This window comes from Coregonus clupeaformis, chromosome 12 (assembly GCF_020615455.1).
Source record: "Coregonus clupeaformis isolate EN_2021a chromosome 12, ASM2061545v1, whole genome shotgun sequence".
Lineage (NCBI taxonomy): Eukaryota > Metazoa > Chordata > Actinopteri > Salmoniformes > Salmonidae > Coregonus > Coregonus clupeaformis.
Window position 1 is genome coordinate 50,563,931 of NC_059203.1, and position 13,736 is coordinate 50,577,666.

The 13,736-nt window shown below is 41.2% G+C and overlaps 1 protein-coding gene across 3 annotated transcripts in view; it reads right to left on the reverse strand.

Annotated features, from left to right (window-relative positions):
- LOC121578720 (chemokine-like protein TAFA-2) overlaps positions 1-13,736 on the reverse strand; it is a 171,231-nt gene that overhangs the window by 20,098 nt on the left and 137,397 nt on the right. For 2 of the 3 annotated variants that reach the window (XM_041893107.1, XM_041893105.1), the window contains 2 exons: positions 13,401-13,550; positions 11,741-11,865 (listed from right to left, as the gene is read on the reverse strand). In XM_041893107.1, the coding sequence (XP_041749041.1) occupies positions 11,741-11,865; positions 13,401-13,550 (275 nt within the window). Of the gene's footprint in view, positions 1-11,727; positions 11,866-13,400; positions 13,551-13,736 lie in introns of all 3 variants that reach the window. The other variant, XM_041893106.1, reaches the window with a different exon arrangement.

Sequence of the window (13,736 nt, forward strand, 5' to 3'; positions counted from 1 at the left end):
GTTCCAGTGAAGGAAAATCTTAACGGTACAGCATACAATGACATTCTAGACGATTCTGTGCTTTCAACTTTGTGGCAACAGCTTGGCTGGCCTGCACAGAGCCCTGACCTCAACCCCATCGAACGAACACCTTTGGGATGAATTGGAACACCGACTGCGAGCCAGGCCTAATCACCCAACATCAGTGCCCGACCTCACTAATGCTCTTGTGGTTGAATGGAAGCAAGTCCCCGCTGCAATGTTCCAACATCCCAGAAGAGTGGAGGCTGTTAAAGCAGCAAAGGGGGGACCAACTCCATATTAATGCCTATGATTTTGGAATGAGATGTTCGACAAACAGGTGTCGACATACTTTTGCTCATGTAGTGTACTTCAGAATGCCACTTTTCTACAGAAATTGAATTGGATGAATAAGTGCATAAGTGTGTGTGCGTGGGTCTCTCACTGCAATCTCAAGATTCTGTTATTTCAACATACACATATTTTACTGTCCCTCAGTAGAATTTCGCCTTTTTGATTGTATACACTTTACAGATACAAACACTTTTAGCCACACAACCTATAGGTGATAAGAAGGGCTTAAACGTCTATCAAATCCAAAACATGTATGCATAGGCACAGCAGTGTTATAGAATATTGAACCGTTGGCTTTCATACTTTTCGAATTCTCAGCACAGCTCAAGCTATTTCTACAACTGTGAACACATTCAAACGAAGAGAGAACGCGTACCAGATCCACTTTGGTTAGGAATTGTGGAGAGGTGCGCATTTGGGCTGTGCGTGCCTCAGAGTCACGCATCTCAGCGTCTGTGGACTTCGATTTACGCTTTACAGTTGGCTATGTAGAGGATGAATCAACAATTTTAGTTACTGAAGATTCTACGTCATGGTGGGCTTTTTAGGAAGCAAAACTTGTATGTGTGTGTAATAGGGGTGTGAACTAATGTTTAAACTAAATTGGGATCATTAACATTAAGAAAAAAAATCACTCAATTCAAATCATAGTGCAGTTATCACAAAACTATCACACTCTAAAAAATGCTGGGTTAAAAACAACCCAGCGCTGGGTAAATAGTGGACAGAACACAAGTTGGGTTATTTTTGACCCAGCCAGTTGGGTCACTTAGTTGGGTTATTGAGCTATGATCCACCCGGTCAGATCAAAAGACTGGAGGCATTGCTTAGTAGGGGCATGGCTTTCAGATAGTTTGCTTTGACCACCCGTGTGACTAAATATATTTCCGGTTTATCTGTTCTGTTTTATTGTCAACACATATTTTGGTTGAGCACTGACACTTTAGCTTAATGAAGTTTACACTAGGTGATTTTCTCAAGTGCCTATGTGTATCCCAATGTTGGGCTAGTTAGCACTTTGTTATGACACTTAAATAATTATGTTACTAATTGTATATTCAAATATGTAATGTGCAAAAATGTTGAAGATACATTTTATTTTGCAGTGTACAAACATAACATGATCAACAGAAATTACATTTACTTTCACGGGTGGCCAAAAATACCTATCTGAAAGACACGACTCAAATAAGCCAAGCCTCCTAAAAATAACCTATGGATTATATAAAAAGATACCCATCTGCTGTGTCAACCCAGCATGAAAGTGAATAAAAACCCAACTGATGATTAAAATAACCCATGTTTGGGTAATCCAAAGCCGTGTCCTATTTGGGGTGTCGCTTTCAGATAGGTATTTTTGGCCACCCGTGAGAGTACATTTCTTTCATGTTTATCATGTTAAGTTTGTACAATGCAAATGTCAATTTTTTCCTCTAATATTTTTGTTCATTACATATTCTAATATAACATTTTATAACACAATTATTTTAATTTTTTTATTTAACCTTTATTTAACCAGGTAAGCCAGTTGAGAACAAGTTCTCATTTACAACTGCGACCTGGCTAAGATAAAGCAAAGCAGTGCGATAAAAACAACAACACAGAGTTACATATGGGGTAAAACAAAACATAAAGTCAAAAATACAACAGAAAATATATATACAGTGTGTGCAAATGTAGCAAGTTATGGAGGTAAGGCAATAAGTAGGCCATAGTGCAAAATAATTACAATTAGTATTAACACTGGAATGATAGATGTGCAAGAGATGATGTGCAAATAGAGATACTGGGGTGCAAACAGGGGCGGTGTGTTCAATAGGGCGATATGGGCGACGCACTGCCAAACGGGAAAAGGAAGGGATTTTTTTTCTAATCAATTATATCACGGCAACAGTAGTTATCAGTGTTGTAATCTAGACGTCTGATCTGCCACAGTGCCACTAAATGTCCAATCAGGCTAAAGTCGTGCTTCAAATGCCCCCCTTTTGGGGGCGATTTCAGTCAGGTTGAAAATCGCCCAGAAGTCTGTCATAGACTCCCATGTAAAATCTATTTTTTTCAAATATCAGAGCTTTCAATACAATCTCTATGGGTTTCTGAGGGCTTGCACTTACGCGCTTTCGTCATACGTAACATAACCATGAACGTAACTAAGAAAAAGAGCGGGTAGCCTCGTCAATCAATTCACTACTACTATCAAAATGGCTAGGCTTCAGTGCAACTCGATTGTGTCTTTGAAAGAAGTTCCTTTTTGTCGGCGAACAAATGAAGATAAATTGGCAACGAAACAATTAGGACCTCCCAGACCAAATTTAATAATTCAACAGGTTTCTACTAAAGGGGGGAAGTCCTACACCCGAGGATTTTCCAAAAATTGGTACGAACGAAAAACCTGGCTAGCAGGCTGCGATGTAGCTAATGCAGTCTTCTGCTACCCCCCTGCTTACTCTTTCACCCTGAAGGCGGCACGGCAGACAGCACCGCTTGGACAGCGACTGGTGTGTAACGGACATGCACCATCTTTCAGGAAAGATTAAGAAACATGAGCTGTCAAAGACCCACATGGATAGCTGTTTGAGATTGTCTGCTTTGGGGAGAGTGAACATTCCCACTCAACTGGATGAGGGATACAGGCTAGCTGTCCGCCGCCACAACGATGAGGTTAGTGTTGATAATCACAAGTTTACTGGAGAACTGAAACTGACAAGGCTGACAAGATAGGACCCTTTTGTCCATTGTTATTGGATAGGAACAGAACTTATAACCAGCTCCTGACCTAAATAGATCTTAGCACAACATTTTACTCAACATATCATATTCCATATTCACTATAACAAATATATTTACTACGACATTAGCAAGAACCGCCACATCCTCAGCCGGCTAATCCAGTGTGTGAAGTTTTGCGGAGTGTTTGAGTTAGCTTTGCGAGGCAAAGATGAAACTGAGGGCTCCACCAACCCTGGTAAGCCAACACTTTTGAGATCAGTCAATAAATGCTTCTGGTATTGACTTATATGCTGCCCCTGTCTTCATGTTGTTGCTGGACATATCTTTTTTAAAATGTGTGTAGGTCACCTAAATCATCAGAAAAATTGCCCCCCCTGAGAATTTTTTCAGGAGCCGCCACTGGGTGCAAATGAGCAAAATAAATAACAATATGAGGATGAAGTAGTTGGGTGGGCTAATTTCAGATGGGCTGTGTACAGGTGCAGGGATCTGTAAGGTGCTCTGACAACTGATGATTCATGTTAGTGAGGGAGATAAGAGTCTCCAGCTTCAGAGATTTTTGCAGTTCGTTCCAGTCATTGGCAGCAGAGAACTGGAAGGAATGGCGGCCAAAGGAGGTGTTGGCTTTGGGGATGACCAGTGAGATCTACAGTGGGGAGAACAAGTATTTGATACACTGCCGATTTTGCAGGTTTTCCTACTTACAAAGCATGTAGAGGTCTGAATTTTTTATCATAGTTACACTTCAATTGTGAGAGACGGAATCTAAAACAAAAATCCAGAAAATCACATTGTATGATTTTTAAGTAATTAATTTGCATTTTATTGCATGACATAAGTATTTGATACATCAGAAAAGCAGAACTTAATATTTGGTACAGAAACCTTTGTTTGCAATTACAGAGATCATACGTTTCCTGTAGGTCTTGACCAGGTTTGCACACACTGCAGCAGGGATTTTGGCACACTCCTCCATTCAGACCTTCTCCATATCCTTCAGGTTTCGGGGCTGTCGCTGGGCAATACGGACTTTCAGCTCCCTCCAAAGATTTTCTATTGGGTTCAGGTCTGGAGACTGGCTAGGCCACTCCAGGACCATGAGATGCTTCTTATGGAGCCACTCCTTAGTTGCCCTGGCTGTGTGTTTCGGGTCGTTGTCATGCTGGAAGACCCTGCCACGACCCATCTTCAATGCTTTTACTGAGGGAAGGAGGTTGTTGGCCAAGATCTCGCGATACATGGCCCCATCCATCCTCCCCTCAATACGGTGCAGTCGTCCTGTCCCCTTTGCAGAAAAGCATCCCCAAAGAATGATGTTTCCACCTCCATGCTTCACGGTTGGGATGGTGTTCTTGGGGTTGTACTCATCCTTCTTCTTCCTCCAAACACGGCGAGTGGAGTTTAGACCAAAAAGCTCTATTTTTGTCTCATCAGACCACATGACCTTCTCCCATTCCTCCTCTGGATCATCCAGACGGTCATTGGCAAACTTCAGACGGGCCTGGACATGCGCTGGCTTGAGCAGGGGGACCTTGCGTGCGCTGCAGGATTTTAATCCATGACAGTGTAGTGTGTTACTAATGGTTTTCTTTGAGACTGTGGTCCCAGCTCTCTTCAGGTCATTGACCAGGTCCTGCCGTGTAGTTCTGGGCTGATCCCTCACCTTCCTCATGATCATTGATGCCCCACGAGGTGAGATCTTGCATGGAGCCTCAGACCGAAGGTGATTGACCGTCATCTTGAACTTCTTCCATTTTCTAATAATTGCGCCAACAGTTGTTGCCTTCTCACCAAGCTGCTTGCCTATTGTCCTGTAGCCCATCCCAGCCTTGTGCAGGTCTACAATTGTATCCCTGATGTCCTTACACAGCTCTCTGGTCTTGGCCATTGTGGAGAGGTTGGAGTCTGTTTGATTGAGTGTGTGGACAGGTGTCTTTTATACAGGTAACGAGTTCAAACAGGTGCAGTTAATACAGGTAATGAGTGGAGAACAGGAGGGCTTCTTAAAGAAAAACTAACAGGTCTGTGAGAGCCGGAATTCTTACTGGTTGGTAGGTGATCAAATACTTATGTCATGCAATAAAATGCAAATTAATTACTTATAAATCATACAATGTGATTTTCTGGATTTTTGTGTACCTGTGATAAAAATTACAGACCTCTACATGCTTTGTAAGTAGGAAAACCTGCAAAATCGGCAGTGTATCAAATACTTGATCTCCCCACTGTACCTGCTAGAGCGCATACTACGGGTGGGTGTTGCTATGGTGACCAATGAGCTAAGATAAGGCGGGGACTTGCCTAGCAGTGATTTATAGATGGCCTGGAGCCAGTGGGTTTGGCGACGAATATGTAGTGAGGACCAGCCAACAAGAGCGTACAGGACACAGTGGTGGGTAGTATATGGGGCTTTGGTGACAAAACAGATGGCACTGTGATAGACTACATCCAATTTGCTGAGTAGAGTGTTGGAGGCTTTTTTGTAAATGACATCGCCGAAGTCAAGGATCGGTAGGATAGTCAGTTTTACGAGGGCATGTTTGGCAGCATGAGTGAAGGAGGCTTTGTTGCGAAATAGGAAGCCGATTTAACTTTGGATTGGAGATGCTTAATGTGAGTCTGGAAGGAGACTTTACAGTCTAACCAGACACCTAGGTATTTGTAGTTGTCCACATACTCTAGGTCAGACCAGCCGAGAGTAGTGATTCTAGACGGGTGAGCGGGTGCCAGCAGCGTTCGATTGAAGAGCAGGCATTTAGTTTTACTAGTGTTTAAGAGCAGTTGGAGGCTACGGAAGGAGTGTTGTATGGTATTGAAGCTCGTTTGGAGGTTTGTTAACACAGTGTCCAATGAAGGGCCAGATGTATACAAAATGGTGTCGTCTGCGTAGAGGTGGATCTGAGAGTCACCAGCAGCAAGAGCGACATCATTGATATACACAGAGAAAAGAGTCAGCCCAAGAATTGAACCCTGTGGCACCCCCATAGAGACTGCCATAGGTCCAGACAACAGATCCTCCGATTTAAAATCATTAAAATATTATAACAAAGTGCTAACTACCCCAACTTTGGGATATGCATATACACTTAAGGAACTCATTCTCCTGTATAAGCCTTGTTACAGCTACAAAGGTGTCAGTGCTCAACCATAAAATGTTGGCAATACAACAGAAAATATTAACCAGAATGACATTTACTCTCACGGGTGGCCAAAAATATAGATCTGAACGCCAACGCCTCTACTAAGCCACGCCTCCAGTCTTCTGATCTTACCCGGTTATCATAGCTCAATAACCCAGCATCAACAACCCAACTTCAATAAAACAATGGGTTGTTTGTGACCCAACTGGCTCGGTCAAAATTGCCCAACGTGTGTTCTGTCCAATATTTACCCAAATTGGGTTGTTTTTAACTCTGCATTTTTTTGAGTGTACTAACAGGTCCCGATCATCATCATAAAGGGAAAATGTTTAATTAAACAAATACCTAATGCAACAATGCTATAACGTTAATAGGAGATACTGTATGCATCTGTCAAATTATTTGCCATGGATATAAAGCGCTGCGCACGTCATCGTCGTTAACAGTTGGAAGAAACATTTGGACACAGGTCCAGGAGCGGCTAAAGGATTGTAATGTTTACCTGGAGCTAACCCTACAGATAGCACTACTGGGTGATCTGAAAAGTCATAGTCAATCGATCAATAATATAATAATACTTTTAGCAAAAATGTATATTTTCAATTTAAAATCTGTAGCAACAATGAGAATAGAAGGGTTCAGAACTTTTGTAAAACATCACAGTACAGTTGAAAAATATATGGCAAAACAGAAATCCAATATGGATGGTGTTAAGAGATAGATGGGAGGTGTTGAATGGAGTTGAAGGATGGGACTAATAACAACTAACAACAACAAGATAACTAATGTAAAGCATACTGTGTCCATAATAAGTATATAGGTTATAGGTTGAGAGCTTTTGTGAAAGAGCACAGTTAGAAAGATATGGCATATAGAAGCAAACCGGATGGACATCATGAAAATGATCGGAGAGGTTGAGGGTAGAGGAAGTTCAGGAGTAAAAACAAACAAAATAGAATTCTTGTAAAATTGACTGTGTCCATAAAATGTATATAGTATGTATAAGCTGGAAGTAGAGGCCTAAGCATTGTTGTTCACTAGTTTACTCCAATTAGGGAAGGCGTGGTGGGGTTGGAAAGTAATAAAGGGAAATATTTTGTTTTAAAGGATATATATGTATATTTATTTATATGTATGTGTATGTACAGTTGAGGTGGTGAAATGCAAACTTTGCAAGGTGGAATTGAGGTACAGTAACGGTAGTACAGGTGCAATACATAACCATCTAAAAAAGGGAGGCACCGTGAGACCCAAACCGTTGCTGGCAGCAGCGCGTTAGACAGCTTCACATTCAAGAAGTGCGATAACAGACGGAGTGAAAAAAATAAATAATAATCACAGCATTGATTACAGAAATGATTGCAGTTGATATGACGCCATTGTCAATGGTTGAGGATGTCAGCTGTAATGCCCCAATGGCATATCTACACTGAACAAAAATATAAACGCAACATGTACAAAAGTGTATTTCTCTCAAATGTTGTGCACAAATTTGTTTACATCCCTGTTATGAGCATTTATCCTTTGCCAAGATAATCCATCCACCTGACAGGTGTGGCATATCAAGAAGCTGATTAAACAGCATGATCATTACACAGGTCACCTTGTGCTGGGGACAATAAAAGGCCACTTTAAAATGTGACCGACCGGCTCGATTCGGTATCATGTAGCAAAATTGAATTGTGTTTTTTTACATTGGATAAAAGTAGAGACTTAGAGCTATAAAATTGTACATTTCAGTTGAGGAACATGGGGAAGTAATTCAGCTTTGAAAGTTGATAAACTTGTAACCCCGCTTTTGAGAAAACGGCTCTTGAATATTTTGGTATAACTACTGGAGAGCTCTTCTTTGTCTACACCCATTCAGCATCGTTCACACTCTCTTAACCTCTTAAGGATCGGACCCTTTTTTTCAATTTTCACCTAAAATGACATACCCAAATCTGTAGCTTGGGTGGTCCTCTGTAGCTCAATTGGTAGAGCATGGCGCTTGTAACGCCAGGGTAGTGGGTTCGATCCCCGGGACCACCCATACGTAAAAATGTATGCACACATGACTGTAAGTCGCTTTGGATAAAAGCGTCTGCTAAATGGCATATTATTATATTATTTATATTATTATAGCTCAGGACCTGAAGCAAGGATATGCATATTTTTGATACCATTTGAAAGGAAACACTTTGAAGTTTGTGGAAATTTGAAATTAATGTAGGAGAATAACACATTAGATCTGGTAAAAGATAATTCAAACAAAAAAACATGCATTTTCTATTTTTTCATCATCTTTGAAATGCAAGAGAAAGGCCACAATATAATATTGCAGTTTAGGCACAATTTAGATTTTGGCCAATAGATGGCAGCAGTGTGTGTGCAAAGTTTCAGATTGATCCAGTGAAGCATTGCCATACTATTTTGTATCAAGTCTGCCCAAATGTGCCGAATTGGTCAACTGTAGAATCCAGTTCCTACATTTGAATATAAAAATTGTTGTCGCAGTTGTCCACAACAAAAACAATAAACAAAAAACGACATCCTGCATGACATCAGCAGCTTGGTGGTCCAAAATAGCATAACTGGTGTATTTTAACACCAATAAACCCATCCGTTTCAAAAAGAATTGTGTATATGTCAATCTAGCAAACCAGACAACTAAAAGCAACTTTCTAAACAATGTTTTGGTTTGTTTCTAGCTTGTTAGCTAGCTAGCTATCGTTAAGTTAGCTGGCTAGCCAGTTCAAATAATGACCATATCATATAGCTGACCTCTTAACTTTAGCTAATTTGTAATCATTATTACAGAAAATAAACTCACAACAAGATCAATATTTACAAGTTAATGGCGAGCTAATTGCAAAGAATTGCTTACGGTTGTGAGTGGGACAAAATAAAAGCAGGGCATTCTACTGGAGAATTGTAGAACTTGAACACTGTCTCGTTGGCCTAACGTTATATCCTAATTTGACTTTGGTGCATATCATGTTGTTCTTCAAATTACAATCTCTGATAAACACACACTAAATCAAATAAAATCAAAGTTTATTTGTAACATGCACAGGATACAGAAGGTGTACGGTACAGTCAAATGGTTACTTGCATAGTGGAGTCTATTGTTTAGACATGTAGCTAGCTAGCTAGCAAGCTAAACAATGTACCATAATCCCAACTCATAATGTTACTACCCTGGATGAATTTGCTGGTAGCCAAAGTTAACCAACTAGGTTCCATGTTAGCTAGCTAGCTAACATTAGGCTATAACTAGCAATGCAAATGGCTCTGAGATACTAATAATATTACTACACAGATCATACACGTAACGTTAGCTAGCGAGCCAGACAGCTAACATTTGCTAGCTAGCTAACAGTATGCTTTAACTTGCAATGAAAATGACTTTTTGACAAAATGTAGCTAGCTAGACTGTCTTACCCGTATACATGGATGAACGCTTCTCCCTATCTGTCATGGATGCCATGGTTGCCCTTAGTTTGAAGATGTAATCCGGAGACTGGTGTTTTATACAACAGCCTTCTATGTGTTCTCTTTTCGACTCCCTTCGCATATTTGCAATCAAACGCCAGAATCTTCTCAATTTCCTTAGCTATCATACTGCTTCCCTCGGCCATTCCACTGATTTCAAAACTAGGTCCTTCAGAAAGTGGAGAGCATTAGCAACACTTTTGCAGTTCTTCTTGATATCTTTCAAAAAAGCTGCGTTGGAAAAGATTACCTACACATACTGAGCTGCTCATGTTATAGACAGAAGTTTGCTACATGGCAGACCAATCCGAAATCATCTCTTGGCATGTCCAGCTCATCCATTATCTCAGCCAATCATGGCTAGCGGTAAGGTTCCTGTCTTTTTCCGTGGCTAAACCAACTAGGCTTGTAATTTAACAATTGTATTCATATTTACAGATGACATACAAGTTTGTTATTGAGGCACTTGAAAGTTCACATGTTCCAGAAGGCATTTCTGCCCCAAAACACATTTTGATAAAAATGGGGATGAGGACTATTTCTGTCTGTAATAAAGCCCTTTTGTGGGGAAAAACTCATTCTGATTGGCTGGGCCTGGCTCCCCAGTGGGTGGGCCTGGCTGCCAAGTGGGTGGGCCTATGCCCTCGAAGGCCCACCCATGGCTGCACCCCTGCCCAGTCATGTGAAATCCATAGATTAGGACGTAATTAATTTATTTCAATTCAATGATTTCCTTATATGAACTGTAACTCAGTAAAATCTTTGAAATTGTTGCATGTTGCGTTTATATTTTTGTTCAGTATATGACTGCAATAGATAGAACTTCCTTGCCCCCTAGCGGTCATTCACAATAGGACCATATTCTGCATTGTGAAATCACATGGAATGTTATGAATTTTTCTTATCATTTTAACTGAAAACAGATTTCTTCTGGGCAGTTTAAACATCAACAAAAAAATATATATTTGTCACATCCCTGGTGTGTTTATGTGTGCGTGTGTGTGTGTGTGTGTGTGTGCGTGCATGTGCCCTTGTGTGTGTGCGTGTGTGCGTGCGTGCGTGTGTGCATGCACTATACCCCATAATGACAAAGCGAAAACTGTTTTTTTAAACATTTTTGCAAATGTAGAAAAAATAAATAAAATAAAAATACCTTATTTACATAAGTATTCAGACCCTTTGCTATGAGACTCGAAATTGAGCTCAGGTGCATCCTGTTTCCATTGATCATGCTTGAGCTGTTTCTACAACTTGATTGGAGTCCACCTGTGGTAAACTCAATTGATTGGACATGATTTGGAAAGGCACACACCTGTCCATATAAGGTCCCACAGTTGACAGTGCATGTTAGAGCAAAAACCAAGCCATGAGGTCGAAGGAATTGTCCATAGAGCTCTAAGACAGGATTGTGTCACGGCCTACTGGTGACACGGCTTTCAGAGTTAATTTTGGCCACCCGTGAGAGACACAGATCTGGGGAAGGGTACCAAAAATGTCTGCAGCATTGAAGTTCCCCAAGAACACAGTGGCCTCCATCATTCTTAAATGGAAGAGGTTGGGAACCACCAAGACTCTTCCTAGAGCTGGCCGCCCGGCCAAACTGAGCAATCGGGGAAGAAGGGCCTTGGTCAGGGAGGTGACCAAGAACCCGATGGTCACTGACAGAGCTCCAGAGTTCTAGAAGGACAACCATCTCTGCAGCACTCCACCAATCAGGCCTTTATGGTAGAGTGGCCAGACAGAAGCCACTCCTCAGTAAAAGGCACATGACAGTAAAGGGTCTGAATACTTGTGAATGTGAAATGTATGTTTTAATATTTTTTATATAAATTTGCAAAAAAAATAATTAACAACTGTTTTTGCTTTGTCATTATGGGGTATTGTGTGTAGATTGATGAGGGGAAAAAAACAATTTCATCAATTTTAGAATAAGGTGGTAATGTAACAAAATGTGGAAAAAGTCAAGGGTTCTGAATACTTTCTGAATGCACTGTACGTGTATAACTGCGCATGTGATGCATTTTCTTACATTATGCACCCACCTTCGTCGTCTTTACTTTGTTTCCTGTACTGCAGCTCCAGCCTTTCAGGTCAGGCAACACTTTACACTCCTCCCCATCCATACATGGATGCATCTGGCACCACCACTTCTGTGCAACTATAGATGCTGCAAGAGCCAAAGAGAGAGGAATGCAAGCAGTTAATGTGTGCCCTTTAAAAGGCAGTGAAAAGACACTTCCTCTACTAGACTACTGTAACAACTGAACCCACAACAAGACGTCTGTTTCTACAAACATGTCAGTGAGAGTGAAGCCTTTTGATCCATGACTGACAGTAGAGTAAAGAGAGATCCTCCATGACTGTGAGCTGCCTGCCTGGCTGCCTGAGCTGTGTGTTTCCAGGAGTGAATTACAGGGTGTGGGTCAATGTCAAGCGGATGAACAAAGTGGCAGGAGGGGAATAAACAGAGTGGCACAGTGGGAGCAGAACAGGCCTCCAAGGTCTACAGCTGCCTCTGAGGAGGCCAGTAGGGGGTAAGGCTTCCCTTGACATTTCTAAAGCTTCAGCGAATGGTGTCAAGATGGAAGGAATCCCCTGTCAGAGCCATTTCAGTACAGAACAGAGGATAGGGATCAATTCACTTGTCACAGGGGCCATTGTTGACATGATATTAAATGACCTGGCCCATTCTCTACTCTCAGTGAGCCAGTGCAGCAGCACGCCAGGCTTTATTGTTTCATAGTCCAGTGGTAGACAAACAGCTGGAAATGTGCATTTGCAGCGTACAAATGTAACATGATGAACAGGAATGACATTTAATCTCATGGGTTGCCAAAAACGCCTATCTGAAAGCCACACCCCCAATAGGCCACACCTCCTGGAAATAAGATATGGATTACATTAAAAAAGACCAGCATGAAAGTGAATAAAAACCCAACTGATGTTTAAATTATCCCAAGTTCGGGTAATCCAAAGGCATGGCCTACTGGTAACACGGCTTTCAGAGTTAATTTTGGCCATCCGTGAGAGTAAATGTAATTCATATTCATATTCCATTTGTACACTGCACAATCTAAATTTCCTTCAATATTTTTGCACAACACACATTTTAATGTAAAAATGTATAACAATAATATTTGTATATTATAACAAAGTGGTGACTATCCCAACATTGGGATATGCATAGGCATATCTCTTGTGTACGCCTTATTAAAGCTACAATGGTGTTAGTGCTCAATACAACAGAACAGATTAACCGGAATTACATTTAATCTCACGGGTGGACAAAAATAAATATCTGAAAGCCACACCCTACTAAGCCACGTCCCCAGTCTTCTGCTCTTACCCAGCATCAACAACACAACTTAAAGACAAAAATGGGTTGTTTGTGACCCAACTGGCTGGGTCAAAATAACCCAACGTGTGTTCTGTCCAATATTTACCCAAATTGGGTTGTTTTTAACTCAGCATTGTGTTTAGATTGATCGGTAGATGCAGGGGGGGAAAATGACAAAACGTAATAGTAGAAGAAAATAGCTTACCCTATCTCAAATCTTGAAACCACACTATCTCTGAGTGATACATGAGTGATACAAGACCGATTTTGGAACAGTGTACTGCCTGTTACTGTGTTGTTAATACTGTCCTGTCAATAAAAATGAAAAAAATACGAGAAAAATAGAAAAATAACTATGACCGTACCGTCCACACAAGATGGAGCCGCTCTTGTTGTCCCGGCAACCTGTCCGGGGAAGCAGGAACATTTGACCGTCTGGGATCTCTCCTCAATCTTGTGCTTGTTGCAGCAGCGGTGGGCAGCAATCACTTCACAGGTCCCTGCTTTGACATGCACTGCAAACACAAACAGAGATGGCTCCATGTTCATGTTCCATGTTCATCACCCCAGCTCCTGCAGACAGCAGACTACATAGACTAAAGCTGTGTCTGTAAGGACATATCTCAAATTACCCTATTCTCCTTAATGCACTATACATGTTTGACCCATGTTTGACCAGAGTCACATAGGGCTGCCACATA